The sequence below is a fragment of the Labrus mixtus genome, chromosome 1 (genome assembly GCF_963584025.1).
Source record: "Labrus mixtus chromosome 1, fLabMix1.1, whole genome shotgun sequence".
Classification (NCBI taxonomy): Eukaryota; Metazoa; Chordata; class Actinopteri; order Labriformes; family Labridae; genus Labrus; species Labrus mixtus.
The window spans coordinates 20,805,390-20,825,678 of NC_083612.1; the positions used below are offsets into that span (position 1 = coordinate 20,805,390).

A 20,289-nucleotide genomic window follows, 5' to 3' on the forward strand; every position below is an offset into this window, starting at 1 on the left:
TAGGATTTGATATATGACAGCAACATTCTTGTTTAGCAATCAGGCAGACTAATGAATGGGAATTTGTATCTATTGAAGAAGACTTTCCCTCATTTAACATTTTCCAGATACTACAATCCAAGTTGTTTCACAATGTGCTCTTTGTCACACTGCATAATCTGACGCCATGACTTCATCTCAGTGTTATTTTAAACTCTGAGTCAATCTTTGACAATTAAGAACACACTTTCTATTTATCAGCCAATTTATCAGGGGAAACGGTCTCCTATCAAGGGAGCAAGAAATAGAAACTGAATACATGTGGCAAAAGTCTTAGAGCTCATTTAAGAAGTTCTGATGACCAGAATAAAAACGAAGTTGATCATACAACCAATGGAGGCTAAAACTCCCAATTTAATGCACTGAGACTAATTAATATATGAAGAGTTATTATATATTCCCAGATGTGTCAACGTTTTAGAGCTTCACAGATAATACAGCTAAAAAGCAAACCAATAACTCTTAATTATACAGTAAAGCCTGAAAGGCATTGAAATGCCTGTTCGGAACCAGTGAACATGGTGCAGCATGAATAGCTGTTTGCATTTTCTCAAAAGAAGTGGTTCATGGACAGTTATTAAAATGATAATAAATAATGTATAAGCTATAAATCGTAAAATATTGTGGAATTTGCTAAACTTGATTGCAATGTAATAAATGTATTTCAGAAAGTTTTCTTTACTCAGGAATAAAGGTTGATAAGAAAAAAACTATGCTGCTATGCTTAGCTGTCATAAGATAATGCTGTCTCATCGCAAAGTCAGTCGGGCAGGTCAGTTACAAACTGTTAGCGGTTCATAATAACACCAAGCTCAGGACTTTTACACAAATAGAAAAAAACAAGAGAAGATCAATATCAAGACGATTAAGAAAAAAAATCAGAACAAAAATAGAACAGAATCTGAAAAAAATTTAAAACATTTATATCACGGGCGGCTGTGGCTGAGTTGGTAGAGTCATTGCCTCTCAACCGGAAGGTCGAGGGTTCAATCCCCAGCTGGGCAACATGTCCGATCCTTGGGCAATACACTTAACCCTGAATTGCTGGTGGTATATGAATGGGATTAGTTACTTCTGATGGATGATACTACATAGCAATCACTCATTGCTCATTGCAATCACTGATGGCAATCACCATGGTGATGGCAATCACCATCAGTGATGTGTAAAAGCGCTTTGAGTAGTCGGAAGTCCATTAGTCCATCTAAATGAACATCTCGCACACTTGAGTCACTTACCTTACCTAACAAGTTCAACAAGTAACAAGAATGCTTGGGGCCGCTGGGGCCCCAAATGAGTGCAATGGAAAAGTTGAAGATAAGAAGAAATAGAAGGAAAAATGCATTTAAATGTCACTAAATATTATTTATCTAATATCATTTTCATGCTTTTATTTAGTTATGATCCAAAAGAAGCCATGAAAACACAACTATCACATTTAAAAAGGCTCTATTTTCTTGTCTCCTGCTTGACCCGGCGCATCACAACACAGCTGCTTGTTACCTGCTCGTTATGGAGGAGGAGGGCAGGTGACTTATTAGAATTGAATTAATATCATGTTTATAAATGACCGTAATGTAAAAAACAACAACAAAGCCCTCCGGAGCCCAGGGACAAAACAGAAGAAGAGGAGGAAAAATGTGAAAAAGACACAGAGGTAACGTGCTGCACAGATCAATTATTTATCTGTTGTAGTTAAGCTAGCTCGTTATGGATGGATGATAGTAACGTCAGTGTTTCCTAGCTCGAGTTAACATCAGTTATTTCCACTGTACTTTTATTAGGTTAAGATTATTCATGTTAAGAAAATAACCAGTGTAAGTAATACACTTTTTCTTTTGTTCTAATGTTGTTTGAGAAACAAAACCTACTTTTATATTTATTGACATCTTTGTGTACTTAGTTAGCTTTCACCCTAGTCGATTAAAATGTTTATTTTTCACCTCCTGTTGTTATTAATAGTTTGATTTAGCTCTTGCCTTTAGAGTATTGATGTCTAAGAGCATGAATGCATTTTGTGCTAGAGTTCCTCTCTGAATAGATATTTGTCCATGCTGTAGGTCTGGTTGTAAGGAAAACGTTTGGGCTCACCTGAAAAACTATGCTGACGTTTCTGTACTGCTCTGAACAGAAAATGATATTTTGTGTTCACACTATATTAGAAAATGCAGATTGTTTAACAAATGCTCATCTCTCTCCAGATGCCATTTTAAAACATTTAAAACCATCCCCTGCCGTCCCTGGGCCGTCTGTGTCTTTTTTTTCTATTTATTTATAAGAAATCTTAGAGTTATAACCATTTTATTCATGTTTGTTGATAAGTATTTTTATTTTAAAATAAAGAAATTATGTTAAATATAAAGCTGTAAGTCAGTTTTCTTAAGTGGTTGAATATTGTCTTTGGTGGTCAAACTGTCTGCAATATAAGGGGCAACTGCTGAAATCTTGCCTAGGGCACCAAAATGGTTAGGGCCGGCTCTGCATGTTCTGCAAATTAGCCCAAATTACCCAAATAATTTCTGGGTAGAGGGAGCTAAAAGGAGAAGAAGCAAGGGTGGATCTTATGGTGGAACAGAGGGGCCAAGTCTTCATACAAAGGATTACAGTTAAAAATGGAGTGCTGGAAGAGGAAGGCACGGCACCCAAAAAATGGTGCGGATTGATCAATTTAATTGCATTTCTGCAGGATCATATGAACTCCGTCAAATGCCATGACTCAGCAAACTGCATAGCAGACTGTTCCTGAAGCCCCTAAGTCACAGCTTGGCCAGGGTTCATGTACAAGGGGGAGGCGAACTGCTTCAACAAACTGGAAAATTAACTGCTACATATCATCATCATGACATGAGGCTGGCTGCAGCCCTCCTGCACCGAGTGCCTCGAGCCTGCCGTCAACAACTCCCTGAGACCTAGACCTCATTCATCATGATGAGGCTCTGAGTGAGGAGCGGGCTATGTTGTGAATTGCACATGTGTTTGTTGGAACAAAAAAAAAAAAAAAGAGCAGACTGATTATAGTTTTTGCCTTTGTTTGCCTGTAGAGGCAAGTCGAACATGTTCAGACACGTCATGGAGAGCGGTGCAATCAGTAAATGTCTGACCGTTACGTGTCTCCAGGTCTTTACAGCTCCTCTAATGGAAATCACATGCTCCGAGTGCTCCAAGTTCAAATTTTTTAAACCACGGATGAAAATAAATGACAGAATTCTTCACATTCCATGAGGCTGCACTCTTGTATTAAAACAAGCCGTGCTTTTCAAATACGACCCCCCTGACAACTATAAAGAACCCCCATCAGCGAGGATAATAGAACCCAGGCCTGAAAAGGAACACGCTAATTTGAACATCCGCTGGCAAAATGTTAGAGAGATGCAGTCCAACCTCAAGTTTATTTTTTTATTTTTTTTAGCGGAAGCTATTTAAACAACAAGAACCAAACCTGTCCAGGTCCACGGCACGCGTGTGCATGTTTAAGAGCGTGGATCATTTCCAGCTCAGTTCAACATGTAACATCATGAGCAGTATTTGTGAGGACACGTTGTGAGCTGTTGATAGATTGATCTGTTTTCTTTATACCAAAATAGGAAAACAAAAATTTATGAGTGGTTAAAAACTGACTCATAAAGTCTTACCATGAAACCCACAAACCCTTCAAGAATTATGTTCCAGGACTCTGAAACAGCTGATTCAACAGAAATGTTAGGATATATCATACAAAATATCCCAACCACATTGTCAGTTTTAACACATTTGGCTTACTAGCGGTTTACTCGTTAAAAAACTGTGATTTCCTTGATAGCACATGCTGGTGTTGGGCATAAAACAAAAACATCTTATACAACTTATGAATTAAATCATTATCCATCATCCTGTTTCCAGCCGTGTTCCTCATGCTTTGTAAAGCTTTTAATCAACATCAGTTTAGTGGTGCTGAGTTCGTGTTGTCTGCTGAAGGAGAGTGGATCAATATCCATTTTCATTCACTGACACAAAGCAAGTGCTGCAGCGGAGCTGATCATCTGACCTCTGACTGTGTGTGGCAGCTCAGGGGTGTAACAGCAGTGCTCCGAGATCAGAGATAAACCCTCTGCTGATATCAAGAATTGGTCATTTTTAAGATAAATATTAAAAGGGATAGGTCAGGTATCCGCGGTCCTGTCTGCAGCAGTGCATGCTGTGAAGTTACATCGGCAAGCTTCTCCGAACACAGGCCAGTTGTATGATAAGTACGTCACACAACCTGACTTCAGAAAACAAAAGTTTTTCCTTTCAATACAACTGAACTGCCCACTCAACAGCGTTTAACATCCTTTGACAGTTTAGGATGGTACCCGTTTATATAAATAAGTAGGTATAAGTTTTGATATTCAATTAATTCAATTTCTCTGAAAGATTTTGCAGAGAAAATAAAGCCAAAAACATTCCACTCTTCTTCCATCACTTCAAGTCAGACGAAGACAAATATTTGACATCAGCAACTCTGAAAAATAAATAAATAAAAATAAATAAAAGAACCCTAATAATTTATTACTGAATAGCGTGATTGAGCACAGTCTCAACATGTTGTGAAAAACACAAGACGATGAATTGTCTGTCCTGATTAAAGCAGATGTTTCTTCTCTTGGGGGAAAAAAAGCTCCATTCATCATCTTGATTTATCTCGCTTCTGTAACTGTTGATTAAATGGACCAAATGCTTATTTTACCATGTATGGACAGGCCACCAGTGGACGCCAGAATCAGTTTATGTAACATTCACATCAGCCTCTAACCTGGCTTTGGCCCATGTCTTGCTCACAGGTGGGCTGCGCTGGAGCTTTAGTTTGGAGGTCTCTTCTCAAATGAAAATGGCAAACAAAACAACAGAGTGATTAAATGTATCGTTTTGACTCAGAATCCACCAACATGCAAGTTCAGGAATAAATATCTTCATTGGGAAGAAAAGTGGTATCTGAAAAACACTACTAAATTGGGGACTGATTTTGTGGGATCATAAATGCTTTATTTTGTAGTGGCATCTTTTACATCACAAACAAATATGTGAAGAGTAAAATGGGACATCACCACCAATTCTGTTTGTTATCTTATACTGTATTCCAATCACCCTGCATGAAGCAGCTATTTGTGTCAAAGGATCAATCCGTCCCTCACTCTTCTGGTTAGCCTCAAGTCAGACCCGTTTCAAATCTACAAATCAAAACTCAGCTGAACAGTAGAACAGAATTGACGTATTTATCACCTATAACAGAAGATCACTGTCAGGCATAGGAGAACCAGCTTGATCAACATCAACAGGGAACGACACAGTTTAGTGTGGATGATATGCAAAAAAGGAAAAGGGTATCAGTAATAAGGAAATGTGATGATGTCATAATATCAAATTCAGGAAGACAGTCTCCAAAGACCGTTACAGGGAAGTAACTATATGTAAAAACATGAACTCTGCCTTAAGGTCAAACCCAGGTCAAAATGTTGGGAGAGATGAAAATCACCTCATATCAGAAATGCGGACATTGTCTCTCATCTCACTTTTGCTGGTGGATACAAATTTGTTTTCCATACAGAGCATTCAATGAGTCAACTTTTAACATACTACAAACTTGCGGTTACGGTTTCCACCAGGATCCATAGTTAATGTCTTCATCATCAACTTTTAAGTCATAAATAAAGTAATCATTTATCTTTTCATCACTTGTTCAAAACAAATAAAATCAGCACTGCTCATTAGTATCAATGCTACAGTCATCACCCAGTCAGTCATTATGTCCCAACAGTTAGGAAAAAAAAAAAAATTACATAAAACTTGCCTTTTTTTTAACTTTCTGCACAAAATAACATAAAATCACTGGTGACATCTGTTGCTTCAACACATTTAGCTTGAGTATCACACTGGAAAATCACACTAGGGAAAGTGTTTGCCTGTTCCAGAGAAAGGAATGACCTAATGCATCAAAGTATTTTGTGTATTGCCAACCATGCATTCAACCACCCTTTTTCCCCTGTCATGTTTAATCTAAAAGTATTATAACAAATGTTTCCTGACATGAACTTTTGCATAATTTGCATGACCACAGAAACCACAAAGCTCTGACTGAACACCTTATCAACACACAGAACAATGTTGAAAAAAAAAAAAAAAAAGCAAGTGGAGTTTCCCAACAAATCAGTTTGAACCTCTACAACCGAGAGGAAGGAACCCTTTCTTTGTGGTCAGGATGCCTTTCACCACAAAGTCCGAATCCAAACGAGAAGCTGCCAAATGTGGCGTTACAAAGAAAAACAATCAATGGAGGCAACAAATCCAAGAAGTAATATAGAAGCCAAACAATTTGACTCTGAACCCCGGCCTCAACATCAATTGTTAACTGCAAGCAGACTGTTGGTGCTGATATGAACAAGGACTGACATTTGCCACACAGATTTCGTCAGTGTCAAAGGACAGATGTGGAAAAGGTGGAAAAGAGAGTTTTGGCAACAGTAAAAATATTATATAGAATATTATTATATAGAAATGCAGCAAAGTGAATGCACTGAATACTTGTTCCAACAGAAACCAGCTCCTCACTACCACTTTCCCCTATTTGTTATCAACATTATTTCAATGGATGGTATTGACAGAGGAGTAAGTGATGGATACTAGGAGGAAATCTATTTGATTTAAGATCTTATTGTGAATGATCGATTTCCTGAAACTTTGGACTGAAATCTAAAGTTAGAGCTACAATATGTACGCAATAAATACAAGTATATAAAATGAAAACAGAACAAAGCTATAAACATTTCTCTGCTAAAGAATTAACAGCAAAGCTATTACTGTTATCCTATATGCACTGATCTGTCGCCCATTTTAAGATGTGTTTATGTTAGCTCTAATGAAACTACACACAACATGACCTGAATAACTAATGTTTAGAAAAGTAACCACAACACATGGCAGCACTTCAAAATCTGGCACCTACAACCTCATCGCAACATTTCCAGCTGTTGGAGGAGCCAGACTCGAACATCACAGTATCCAAACAACAATCGCTTTGCTTGCAGCATTATTATGCCAAATTCAGGGCTAACACATGGCTTTCGGTCAAGACCTTACAGTAAACAAACAACTGTCAAGTATAATCTCAGACTGATAATAAAGAGTTAAAGCTTTGTTGAACCTTGTTTATTTGAAATATATTTAGACAAAAGATGTGAGTTTATAAAAAGGAAGCAGCTAAAGGACCCAAGCACCGTCTGAAACAACATTCTGATCTTGAAAAACAGCTATTGCTTATAAATCGAACTTTAGTTATGAAATGTGTAAATTCACTCAAACTGAACAAATTACAACACTTTTCATGTTGTGGTATTTATGGGTCAGAAAGCTAAGAACCCCAGATTACATTTCATGATGCAATCAGAAAATGCTGCAAGAAAAAGCACAATATTTCAGTGAGATGCAGCTAAACAGTGCAAGGCCGCCTCTGACTAATGACCATGTTTTTTAGTAAGTCAAACTTTGAGCGAAGCTAATCAAAAGGTACCTGACGAATTAAACTAAAGTCTAAGTGGCGCAAACCAACACAAGCTTAAAAACAACTTCATAGGCTAGAATTAAATTCAAGAAAAGGTCTAATGACAGAGTGAACCGTGCAAGACAATCAAGACAAACCACTGGAACACTAACATAAGCCTTCTTCTAACAAGTAGAAACAAGGGAGCAAAAATAGAAACACAAAAAAACCTGTTGCTTCAAACGCTGCATGTTGCTTAAGAAAATGGTGTTTCATTGCGAAAGCATTCTCCTTGTGGGTGTACTAAGAGATCCTGCGCAAAAACAAACACTCGTAGGAAGTCTTAACAAAAAGACGATACAACAAAGTTTCGGGGGATTGCACTACAACTGCACGATCGAACTATCATACAACTTAACAGTGCATGCAGATTAAGAACCTGAATGCTTTAGTTGCATCTTAAATTACATTTAAAGACGGATATCGAAAAGTCAAAATGTATCTACAGATTGAAGTGTTTTGCTCTTGAGCAATTGTAAGGATCTTTTTGTTATGTACTTTACATGACTGGGCCACGTTACATAAGCTCTTTTCTAGTACCAGACCAGAAAGTCCCGCTGAGTGGGGGTATGGTACCGTGAAATGCTTTCCAAAAGCAGTTGGATTTAATACATCTTGATTATATTTATCTGGATTTTTCATATTCAACTGTTAGACAAAAGCAGCTGGGCAAATTCCTATTCTTTACAAGGCAATTTAGAGTTTATGGTGCTCACTCGCCAGATGATGTGTAAACCCTTGCCAATGAAGAGAAGCAGCATCCTCGTCAGAAAGGAAAACACTGCAGGTTTACATACATCTGTAGATTACCTACATCTCTCTCTAACACTACTCCATACTCCAACATTTGTGGCTCATGACATTGGCCCCCAGGGAAGCAGACTCTGATACAATTTCTAATGGAGGAATCTGCCTCTCAGGTCATGTTCCCTTTTATCATACTCACCTGCATACCTCCCACCAGACTTTGAATAAACTAAAGAATCAGAACTTGCCCTACTTTTCTTTTTTTCTTTTCTTTTTTACGTTTAATCACTTCAGTCTGCTGAAGCACAATGATAAGACCATAAGTTCTGTAGCTTCAGTAAATGTCTCTATATAGGTCACCTGTCTCACAATAAAATACCACAATTTCATACCCTGGATTTATATTCATTCACAAGTGTGCAAAAGTTTTTGGAAGTTCAAGACCAACATATTCAAGTCAATGAATGGGTTGTGCAACTGCAAGGTAAGAACTTTAACTGAATCTATCAAGGTTTTTCATTTTCTTTAGTCGTTTTAGAGACTCCATCTCTCATAAAAAAAAATACTGCCCACTTCCCTATGTCGGCCAAAGAGGATCCATCACAGAGTTATCCTACTTTGGTAACAAATAAATAACAATACTTTCTGTCAAATTTAAAGTACTATTTTCCCTGTGTTAACATTGTGCATATGTTGATATACCAAAGATTCACAACATCTTGGAACCCAGCCCATTCCTCAACAGATTGTATGCTGAGCATTATTTCTCACTGATCCATCCATAAACTCACAATGAAAATTGGGTCAGGCCAATAGAGCATACGCCAGCAGGCTCGGGAATGACCCATGTTGGGATCCCTGGTTTGAATTACTGAGCAAGGTGGGCAGGAAAAATCTGCTGTCTAAACGACCAACTGCACTGTACAGAACTTTGACCCAACTGTTTTCAATAAGCCAACTTCATTCGGCAAGAACTGCCCTAAATAGTTTGAGAAATAAACAGTAATAACTTTATTTTTGTCATTTTTATATTTGAATTTTACAGTTCTGAGAAAAGCACTCCTACTTATAAACAAGAGCATCTCTGCGGGGGTCTTTCCCAAACCAACAATAGACACGCTAAATTTTACTGCAAAACTTTAATAAAAGCAAGGACACAACAATTCAGTCAAGGGAAAGGGACATAAACCTGTCACAGTGCCAATAATCAACCACAAGCAACTTCATCTTCCGCAGCTGATGGGGGGGAAAAGGGAAAACCGCGGTCCCTGACTTTTTCTTGTGACAAGAATATCTTAATGTGAATCTATGCAGACTTTTCTGGTGATGCCAGGAACATTTTGTCCCTGGAGCACAAAAAAAAATCATTTGTCAATTGGTGCTGGGACGCACAGAGCTGATGAAAGACACCGTTTACCTATTGTACACAGCAAGCAAGCTCCGGATACTAAGAGGATTCAGCTGCTTTGGACTGTCTTTGACGCTGGATGGATGACACTGACAGAGGCTGAAGAACTGAATGGTTTTACTTTCTCCAGGCTGAATACTGAGAAACAGTTCAAGTTATGAGATGCCATACATTACAGTTTGATGTGTTGACTGGACAAAGACAGTACAATTTATCATTTGGGAAGTTTGGTAACTGTAAAAATACTTTCATGTCGTTATCTTTTTTTCTACTAATACTTAGTCTGAGAGGAGCCCAGAATATCGAGATTTTTAAACGCAGTCTTAAAACTCATTTATTCAGTCTGGCTTTTATATAGTGTTTTATATCAATTCAAATCTTAACATTACTGTATTGTCTTTTTATCCTACTACAATTTTAAATATTTTCCTCTTATGTATTTATTTTAATATCTTGTTGCTTTTATGTGTCGTATTTTATTGTATTTTATTTTTATTCATATATTTTATTTTTAATTCTTATTGGTTGCATTGCATTGGTCTCTCAATGATTTTATAAACTACTTTTCGCCAATAACTTTTCTGCACTCTTGTTAAGCACTTTGAACTGCAATTTAATTTGTCTGAAAGGTGCTATATAAATAAAGTTTGATTGATTGATAGAAATGTGTACAGAGCTGACTTCTATCATGGATGACAAGAATGTGAGGCTGGACTTCGGGGGGGGGGGGGGGGGGGGGTGTGTGTGTGGAAGTTGAACTATGGGGGCTCCACATGCCTCGGCAGAGCGACAGTGGAGAGAGAGAGAGAGAGAGAGGGCGGAGAGGGAAGAGGATCGGGCTGAGCACAAGGACTGCCTTTCCTCGCAGCTGTGTAACGTTACGCACACGATGAATAAGTTGAGCTCTCTTCCGGTGAAAACACATAAAACACAACAAACCACTGACAAGCTGTGGAGGATTAAAAAAAAAAAAAATAGAGCAGAAACACAGCGTGCAGGACTGGCACGAAGAAGCATGAGAACACCGCAAAACAAATAACGCAGCAAAAAAACACGAAAACACAGATGCAAAACTGTGGATACTAAAACCAAACCATGACCGACACTGTCAGCAAAATGATACTTGCTCGGGAAATATACGGTATCATATGTTGATTTGTAAGCGTCATTCAGCGAGTGTCCCATCAGCAGGCAGTGAAAGCAGACCCCTGCCCTGACAGGATGTGACAGATTTTGAATCCATGAAAAGTTTCGATTGATCCTACTCAATTATCCCAACGCTTTGAGTGTAAATATCCACTGGTGACCTGCCAAAAGGCCTGTGCTTGATCTCTGAAGACGCACCAGTCGGATATATTCAGTGCCTGGCGGGTTTAGGGGAATAAAGACAGTATTTTAAGTCTCCCTTTGTAGCTATGTGGCTAACATTAGGCTAGGCGCAAAGCTATCTAGCATCAACATCATCACACAGACTGACGGCCTGGACACAAACCTCAGCTTTACAGCTCAATCTACCGCCAAACTTACCGGCTTTCTCCTGGTCGTATCCCACCACAGTAAAATAGTCAGCCAACCTAGCCATATCTGCTGTTTTTCCCGAGATATACCAACACAATTCAGCATTTTTCCTTCTTCCAAAGCACAGCCATGTTTGACAGAAGGAGTGGCACTGCGCATGCGTGCAGGAGAGGGAGACATCCATGGGCGTGGGCCCTGGAGTTTACAAACACAGCACTGTGTCCCCCCACAAGAGACTCTTTTAGGCTTTAAAGGGGGGTCACTTCCCTATTTATATCAAAGACAAACACAGCATCAGTATAGTTTGATACTTGACAGTACCTTTAGGCAAATACAGAGTTGATCACAGGGGAAACATGATTATAAACCTGGTTGTCAATAACGTAATAAAAGGGAAATTGCTAGCCTATTCCCAAAGCTTTTTTTAAATGATGTAAATTGCCTATAAAACTGATTTTAAAAAGATCCCCAAAGAACAGTAAATCTAGAAAATTTGCAGATAATACATTGAATGACAACACTGAAAATGTGTTTTTATTTTATCAAAACTTCATAGGGCTAAATAAAAATGGGGTTTATAAAAGTATGAGAATTTAGATTGTGTCTGGAAAACTTCATGTGAGGATCACTATTAGCCCACATGTTTTATAAAAAGCCCTTAACTTCAGCAAACACTTGCATAGTACTTAGACCACACAGCACATATTGTACCTCCTCTTAACATGAAAAATCTGCTGTGTTGCAACACTGAAATGACAAATGGACTCACACATTTGTGTTCGACCCAGTTTCACTAATTGCTTCTATTTTTTGCAATTTGTGATTAAACAGGGAATTTTTAAAGCTGTAACATTTTTGGTTTTGTTTTTAAGTTGATCTTTTAAGCTTAAAGTGATTGTGTTTCGACATACCATTTAAGGAAATGGTGGACTCACTTGTGCCCTAATGTTTGAAAGAAAAAAAACACAGCTAAAGTTCTGTCTTGGATGCCCATGTTTAAGATTAAACATGATGAAGTGTCCTCCAGGGTGCCCTTCAAGTGGACAAAACTATTTCACTATAAATGTATGACGACTTTTTGTGCACTGGTAGCCCACCGCATAGAGCAGGTGCCCTTTTTATTATTTTCACCCCAGCCCCTCAAACACCGGAAGTCCGCCAGTGGTTTGAGGGACAGGGCAAAAGCATGTGGTTAATGCAAAACATTGAACATGAAAACAGGAGAAGTTATCAAAGGGAGTAATACATTGAAAACAGCATGACAGGTTATGTGTGTGAGAGGAATGCAAACACCACAGTGACTGTCGACAATAGCAGGAACACAGCAAGCGATTCCTCCTCAATCTTAATCTCCCTTTCACTCGCTCTCTCTATCTCTCTCTCTCGCTCTCTCTCTATCTCTCTCTCTCGCTCTCTCTCTATCTCTCGCTCTCGCTCTCTCTCTCTCTCTCCCACTTCTATCTGTCTTTGTTTGCTTGTAAAAGGAGGATGAAGCCAGAGGTAGTAAAATAGTTGAACCTGTGCCAAACCATGAAGGAATAAAGTGTTTGATATTACACAAGAATGATTGGAAATGATGAGACCTCAAACAAAACACATTTCCAGGTGACAATTATCTCCAGGTAAAACATGGCAACATAATTATTATGAATCATATTTAAAATTTGTGCCTCTGGGGTTGACACCCTATTTTTCCTGGTAAATGTGACGCTGGCTGCTCAGGTTTCCTGCCACACATACCTGCTCAAATGTAACCTGTACTGTAAGGTCACACAAAAAATGTCATTCAACCTACGACAGGAAGTCCATGGACGAGCAAAATATTTCTATATAAGGAGCCAAAAAGCAACAGCAGAATTGTGTTGTCCTGATTGCACAATCTCCTGTTGTAAACTCTGCTAAGGACATTACTTGTCTGCCGGAGGCAATTATCATTACAAAGTGCTTACCGAACGTTTGCTGGTTTGTAGCACATGTGTTCGACATTTATGTATATTTCAGGGGGGAGTTTTTAAATATGACACAATGTGTGCAACGAGGTCACATGAGATAAAAATAAACTCTTTGTAAGGGACTCAAGTGCAATAAGGTATGAATTATAGGCTGATATGCTAGACTGGAATGTCATATGTGAACCTTGCCCAAAACTATGTTTATAAGACCCAAGAGACTGTTTCCCTTTTAACAAAATTGGAATGGAAATCAAAACTGAAAGCAATTTTAGACCCCCTCCATCGAACTCATTGACAGACACACATTTTGGGAAATTTCTGCACTGGAATTTCTACGCTGTTAAAACCAAATGGTTTTTCTCTGTTTTTTACAGCATTTCGTATTTTAATATATGGGGTATGATTTCAGTCTTTTCACACAAACCGTTTTTAAGGTTAAGATTACCCCCCACACATGCAACAGTATGCTCATTTCACATAGAAATGCGTAACATTTGGCTGTGGTTCAAAACATGCACAAAAGTTACCTAAGCTACACATTATTTCTGAAGGGATTCCTGGGTTTCCCCTAGGGGCACATGAGCCCCTCATCTTTCTAACTATGTTGCTTCATTTATTTAACACAGAAGTGGACATATGATGCTGAAGGAGATGAATGCAGGTAAAAAGTAACTCACTGTATAGTGAACCCAATGTAGTCCCATAATGTGAGCAGTGGTATCCTCCCCAGCAGACACGATGGCTCCCATTATCTCCTAATAAAGCCTACTCCTGTGTATGCAAAAATGAAATAATAATTAGAAGTATTTTAAGAAAAATCTAAGCTAATATTGTTACTTCGTCATAGATTGTTGTTCAAGTACATTTTTTCAGACTCTGAATTTATTTTTAGATAATTGTAAAATTCCATTTCGCATTAATCCAAGTATCAAAATAAATGACATGGTTGGTCAAATATTTGCCTTGAACAAACAAACACTTTGAGTTCATTGTGTTTACAGATTGGGAAACTGTATTTAATCAGTTACCCAATGCTTGTCTCAAATTCCTCATCTGAAATTCATCATGCAGCGTACTTGAAGCTGACATGGAACTTCACTGAGCCAGGGAGTGCCCTGAAAAGCGACTGTGGACACATTCCCCATCATTTATTATTTTACAATTAACAAGTTGGTCTGAAGGGAAGGTCAACAAAAAACATATCTCACTGACCTTTAAGTTCAAATATAACATGATGAATGTTTAAACCATTTCTGCTGTGATGATTGAGACTTCTTATACCCCCTACCAGCTAAGGGGAACAGACTGTACTCTTACTGGGGCTTATATAACTAATGTACAGTGATTGTTTTTGGATTAAATACATGTTCTAAAATAAAACAAAAACAGTCTCTTTATGAAACTTTGATATTGCATCATTCATAAAGAGCTGAGAAATACTTAATTTAAGAGTTAATACAAGAGAAAAAACAGACAGGATACATTCAGTGCACTTTACTTATTCAGTTAGCCTAAAACAATTTTCCCTTTTCCATTAAGGTTTATTAATCTGAATTCTTAATCTTTTCACACAGTTTCGTTTCTGTACTGCACAAGCAGCAGCACAGCAGCTCTGTACTGGATAGGGTGGGGGAAAGGATGAGAGCCTGTGTGTGTCAGTCAATGAGAGCCCCTCCCACCTCCTGTATAAAGGCGGCCTGTCTGGTGTGTACGAGCTATTAGCAGAGTTACACAGCTGCCTTACAGAGAACCAGTGGCAATTTCAAGAAACCTGTGGAGTACTCTTTACGAACTACAAGAGGAGCTTTCTTATCCAGCTGAATTAAAAAATCAATACAGGTATGTGCATTTCATTTAAAAATAGATATTTGCTCTGCTCTCTGCTGATGGCTTTATTCTTGCTTTTTTTTCGAGGTCAGGGCACAAGTGTAGAGGCAAGGACAGGTTATCTGTCTGGTTATATAAGCAGTTCAGCTCTTAACGTGTGCCTCTGTTCAGGAATTGCCTAGGTATTAAGCATCTGACAGAGGCAGCACATCATTGATACTTTTTTAAGATGCAATTCATCTACCTATGTTTTTTTTCTTCTGTTTAGGCAGCAGAGTGAGATAGCATTTTAGGTCTTATTTGACTTTTGAGCCGAGCCTATTTTGGACTCTCTCATTGGTAGACTGTCCTTCTCATTATTGGCCAGGGGCCCAAAGCATGGTTGTAGGTTTACTTAACCGTGCAAAATCTGACCTTAGCTTAACTTTTTAAATAAATGAATGATAAGTGCAAATAACTTGGCTTTTGGACTCCAGTGTGAGCAAGCACCAATGCGGCTTCTTATGAGGAAGTTTTAAATGCAATCTCACAGTGAAACATGACTTTACAGCATGAAATAATTACTAAATAAATGTTTTGTCTACTCTCCACAGGAGTCAAAATGAAGCTGATCTTCCAGTCCTTCCTTTATTGCTGTCTGATGGTAACAGTAGGACACTGCTTGGAACTTGAAGTGAATCCAGAGTCCAAAAAAAGGTGAGTTCTTCATTCAATATCTGAAATATTTGTAATGTGAAGGTCTGTCAATCCTTTGACAGTAGACACCTGTCTACAGAATTATCTTCCAAAGACTAATGACCTTTTTTTTCCCCCTCCTCTCCCAGACTCAGCATATGGCTCGGGAGCAGATTTAGACGGGATCTTGACAGCATATCAGTAGAGAAGACAGAAGAGTCTGAGCACTTTGTCAGACCAGAAGATATCAGGGATACAATGCTGCCACATTCCAGGTAAGAGACTTATCATGCAGTCTTGTAAATGTACAAACTCTCTTCATCTTGTCCTTTTTGATATTTTTCATAAATTTTGACTGTCATAGAAAAGGAATAACTCAGCAATTCACTACTGTACATGAATTAATTTCCCCTGTCTCTCTTTCTGTTCTCCAGCACTGACATCAATGTCCGAACCAAGAGGTCAAAAAACTCAGTCAACCAGTCCAAGAGACCAGGCTGCTCACTGGGGACTTGCGCGGTGCACGACCTGGCACACCGCTTGCATCAGCTCAACAACAACCTGAAGATCGAGAGCCCCCGTGACAAAATCAGTGCGCAGGGATACGGCCGGAGGCGTCGATCTCTCCCCCCACACAGAGTCACACTCAGGCTGGAGAAGGGCAGGCTGAGGCCCGCTTGGATCATAACTGCCTCACAAGTTCACAAGCTGGAGGCTCTCCTCAGACGGACATGAGCAGGACTTTGTTTAACAGGAGTTGGGAACAAAAGCGAGGGAGTTAATGTCCTCTCTGCACTGTTCTAAAAGATTCTCCAAATGCCTCAGACTCTTGCCAAGTTTTCTCCAGCATGTCTTTTTCCAGGCAGGAGGACTGAGTCAGAGCAAGACCAGCTGCACTGAGTTTCTGTAGAGGCTGCCGCTCAGAGATGGAGAGAAACCAGCAGCCGGCTTACAGACACTGGATGGCACTGCTTGGAGCAAAGTGCAGGTGTTGTTCTCTGGGAGAGAAGCAGGGCGGTGATACCCGGCCCAGTGGACACAATCCTCTGGCTTAAAGAAGGAACTGTCTTCTTACATTCTGGGACTTAACACATTTCTTCCTCAAGAACTTTCAAAAAGTGCTTCCTTCAAGAATTACACTGCCATGTTCCAAAACTGTCAGTACGTGTATGCACTTTTCCATGTGGACTTAAAGTTAAATGAAACAGCAGGAAAAGAAAATGTCATCCAAATGCCAACAGGAGCACGGGCTACAGAGTTTCTATAAAGTTTTGGACACTGTATAAGGGAAAATGCCTTCGATTCTGTGAGATATGTGCCAGTCCACAATGGATTGAAATATACTTGAAATTGTTATTGTTTGTACAAACACAAGTGCAATCTATATTTGTTTTTATTACAGGTATATGTATATATGAATTCCTTAATTTAAATATTATATAAAAGTAACATTAAAGTGCTTATGCAGATAGAACTATTTTTGTACAGGAAGAAATATATATGGGCATTGTAGCTATTTGTCATTTGTCTTTTGCAATGTGTGGTCATAGGATATCTGTTTTATAGGTATATTATATATTTTTTAAATGTGCTCTATTTTATTTGTGTCAAAGAAATAACATTGTCTTCCAATAAACATTTTGCATACAAAATCAAGACCTTGTCCAGACCTCCTTCACTCCTGGCACTTGTAAATTGAATGTGGCGTTCTATTGTCTGGAGCGCTTCGCTGCAACAAGACACACAGCACCTGGTCTCTGTTAAGTGATTACAGGGTCTCATTAGAGCCCCCCCCCCCCCCCTTCTCTCACTACATTCCCAAAGTTATGATGCCCCCCCCCCCCCCCCAAAAAAAAGGGCAGACAGGGTGCCAGGCGCATTCCTACTTGGTTCAGCTTATATTTGTTGGCTCAGCCCACACCACAGAGTAGCCCTTAAGCCATCAGAGGAGGCTGAGGCTTTACTTCCATCTGTGTTTAATGCTAGACGGTTGGGACACGAGAAGGGCCTATGCAGGGGGTTCAGGCGGAACATTCCTGCGAGAGCATCACAAAACCAGATCCATCGAGGCCCTGATAATGACCTTCACATTCAGGCAGACCTCTGGGACTGATCAACACTGAAAGGCTGCAGCCTGTTTCACTTCACACATTAGCACTCCTTCTTTTACATCTTAGGGAGTACAGACTAAACCAAGTATAGAATAAAGATGTCTCTTTTAGCAGTTTCTCCCTTCCCTTTTTGATTAATCAATCTATAAATGTGAAAGGTAAAACTGTCCAAATGTGCAATATGAAAATGACATCGATTGATAGAACTACGAGTTCAAACTGAGCATAAAGCAGAGTGTGACAACTTTCCACAAAGCTAAAGTGCAAAGTGCATATACGCTTTTTCACAAATACAGATGTTCAGCAATACAGTCAGGAAATCACTTAATGTCATAAAGTTAAACTGACTGAATCCATAGGGTTTCAGTGCCACATGTTTGATACCCCCTGTCCTTATTTTCCAGTAAGTGCTAGCTTTTTATTTTTATCAATTCTTGGATAAAATTCTACAGGAAATGAATAATAAATGCTTCATTGACAATAACAAAAAATGTTTCAGCCTTTTTAATGTCACTAGAAAAGGCTGATTACAGCTGTTAAAACTTTGCAGAATGTACATAAATAGTTTATCCAGACATAGAGTGGGGTCAACTCTGTGATTGTTTGTTCTTTGTTGCCATCTAGTGAGATTGAAGGGGTAAAGCCACAAATTTAACAACAAGAAGTATGAACAGTAAAAGATGAGAAATTTAACAATTACTTGAATTAAAGAGTTTCATTGAGTTAAGTAAGTTCTGGTTCCTTTTAAAATCTACATAACAAATCGTATAAAATATAGAGCTAATGTGGATTGCCAAATGTTGCACATTCTAATAAAAGTTTCTAACTTTTTTTGAGCTGGGTGCATTTATGGCTTTTCCCTTTATTTTACAGGACTGCTGAAGAGATTGAAATATAGAGAGGGAAGATATGCCCCAGTTGGCTAAGGCCTTGGGTCAAGCCGGGTCTGATGTGGTCTTTCCCTATACTCATCAGGGCACACTGTACCAACAACTCTCAGTTAACTTTCAAAGATGTCAGAGTAACTCTAATCACATTAAAACAGATGATCTCTTGCATGAAGGTATTTATACTACAAGCAAATAATGACACAATTAAAATTTGGAATGCAGCAGGTTTTATAGTCGTTGACTTTCATTTCTATATTTTTCTTCCTGAAGTATTGCTTATAACTGAAACAAATGGGAAAATTGCACCAAAGCAGACACATGTCAATAATAACAGACCTGACCCACAATTAACTGAATGGGTTGAGACCATAAACATAAATTGTAAAGATACTAAACAAAGTTAAAATACCATCTAGTGGCAGATTCATTTTAATTCAATTTAGAATCTTTAGAATTAAATTAATATTAAGAACACACAAATAATAATTTTAAAAAGTTACAACGATCTGTTCTGTTTCTCAGCACAGCAAAAGCAACCTAAGAATAGAGTGAATGGATCTAGACCTGGTCCACTAAGTGTACTCTTGCTTTGTGAGGATGTCCCTCCAGCATTAAGCCAATCAGCTGCTGACGCCACTGACGTGATGCTGGCATCAAGCAAGTGATCAGTGTAGGTCAACAGATATACTCACTTCCTCCAGGTCTTAGAGTATAATAAGCTCAAACACTTTTTTTTTTAATGTATTGCTGTTCTCAGAAAGCTTTTATAAGTATTATTTCTAAAATTATATCAGCCACGATATGGACCCTATTTTAACTTACAGAATTTAAGCCAGAATTTAACTGAGACAACCACTGGACAGTGCACTATTATCAGAATTTATTATTTAGGTCAGTGGTTCTCAACTGGTGGGTCGGAAGCCAAAGGTAGGTCGCGGAACCATTTTCAGCGGGTCGCAGATGTGTGCCTGGAAGAAGAATGCTGTCAAAAAGTCTATGAAGCACTTTTATTTATTTTTTACATTTGTTTCATTCAGTGTGTTTGTTCTATCACGCTTTGTATCGTCTGAGGTCCAAACTGCACAATTTGTCTCTAAATAAATCTGATTGATTGAAAAATATGACAAATGTGGGTCACGATTTTTCATGAAGGAGTAGTTGGGTCCTGAGGCTCGACCAGTTGAGAACCACTGATTTAGATTTCTTAACTTTAATACACTGTTACCTTGCTATTTAAGAGTGCAGCAGATGAGTAGAGGAAAGGGGCAGAAGGCAGACAAATAATCAATCTTGCAATACCTCTGTCAATTAAAATGATACAGGCCCAGGGCTGGGAATCAGTCCTAGAATCAGCCGACTCTAAAAGTACACTGATTGACTTAGCTGAGAGGATTAGCCTCATAATCTCAAACACCTTGAGGCTAAATCAGGGAGTGTGGGGCCCCGGCTGCTTATGGTCCCAGCAGTAAATCTGGGTCCTTCTCTAACACTGTGTATAGAGTTCAGTTCATTCATGCCAGTGCTTACTCCACTCTGGAAAGGTGTAAGAGAAAGTACTCAGATCTGGCAG

At 38.8% G+C, this 20,289-nt stretch overlaps 2 protein-coding genes across 4 annotated transcripts in view; one reads left to right on the forward strand and one right to left on the reverse strand.

The window, feature by feature from the left end:
- The window catches only part of sbf2 (SET binding factor 2), a 92,205-nt gene extending 80,791 nt beyond the window's left edge, over positions 1-11,414 (reverse strand). For both annotated transcript variants that reach the window (XM_061037796.1, XM_061037788.1), the window contains exon 1: positions 11,274-11,414. In XM_061037796.1, coding sequence (XP_060893779.1) covers positions 11,274-11,328 — 55 coding nt within the window. In that variant the 5' untranslated portion in view covers positions 11,329-11,414. The remainder of the gene's footprint in view (positions 1-11,273) is intronic.
- Positions 11,415-14,930: 3,516 nt separating this feature from the next.
- adma (adrenomedullin a) lies at positions 14,931-17,374 on the forward strand. Of its 2 annotated transcripts, none has more exons than XM_061037809.1 (4): positions 14,931-15,059; positions 15,640-15,739; positions 15,868-15,993; positions 16,153-17,374. In XM_061037809.1, the coding sequence occupies exons 2-4, from the start codon at positions 15,645-15,647 to the stop codon at positions 16,451-16,453; spliced, it is 522 nt and encodes a 173-aa protein (XP_060893792.1). In that variant the 5' UTR covers positions 14,931-15,059; positions 15,640-15,644; the 3' UTR covers positions 16,454-17,374. The 2 variants fall into 2 exon arrangements, with proteins under 2 accessions (XP_060893792.1, XP_060893800.1); XM_061037817.1 differs by having other exon boundaries at positions 14,949-15,055; positions 15,637-15,739.
- Positions 17,375-20,289: the final 2,915 nt, after the last annotated feature.

What these genes read in the sequence shown, in the direction of transcription:
- adma (XM_061037809.1), top strand. Translation starts at nt 15,645, where the DNA reads ATGAAGCTGATCTTCCAGTCCTTCCTTTATTGCTGTCTGATGGTAACA. An exon ending in AATCCAGAGTCCAAAAAAAG is followed by an intron (nt 15,740 to 15,867) that starts GTGAGTTCTTCA and finishes CTCCTCTCCCAG; the next exon opens with ACTCAGCATATGGCTCGGGA. An exon ending in ACAATGCTGCCACATTCCAG is followed by an intron (nt 15,994 to 16,152) that starts GTAAGAGACTTA and finishes TCTGTTCTCCAG; the next exon opens with CACTGACATCAATGTCCGAA.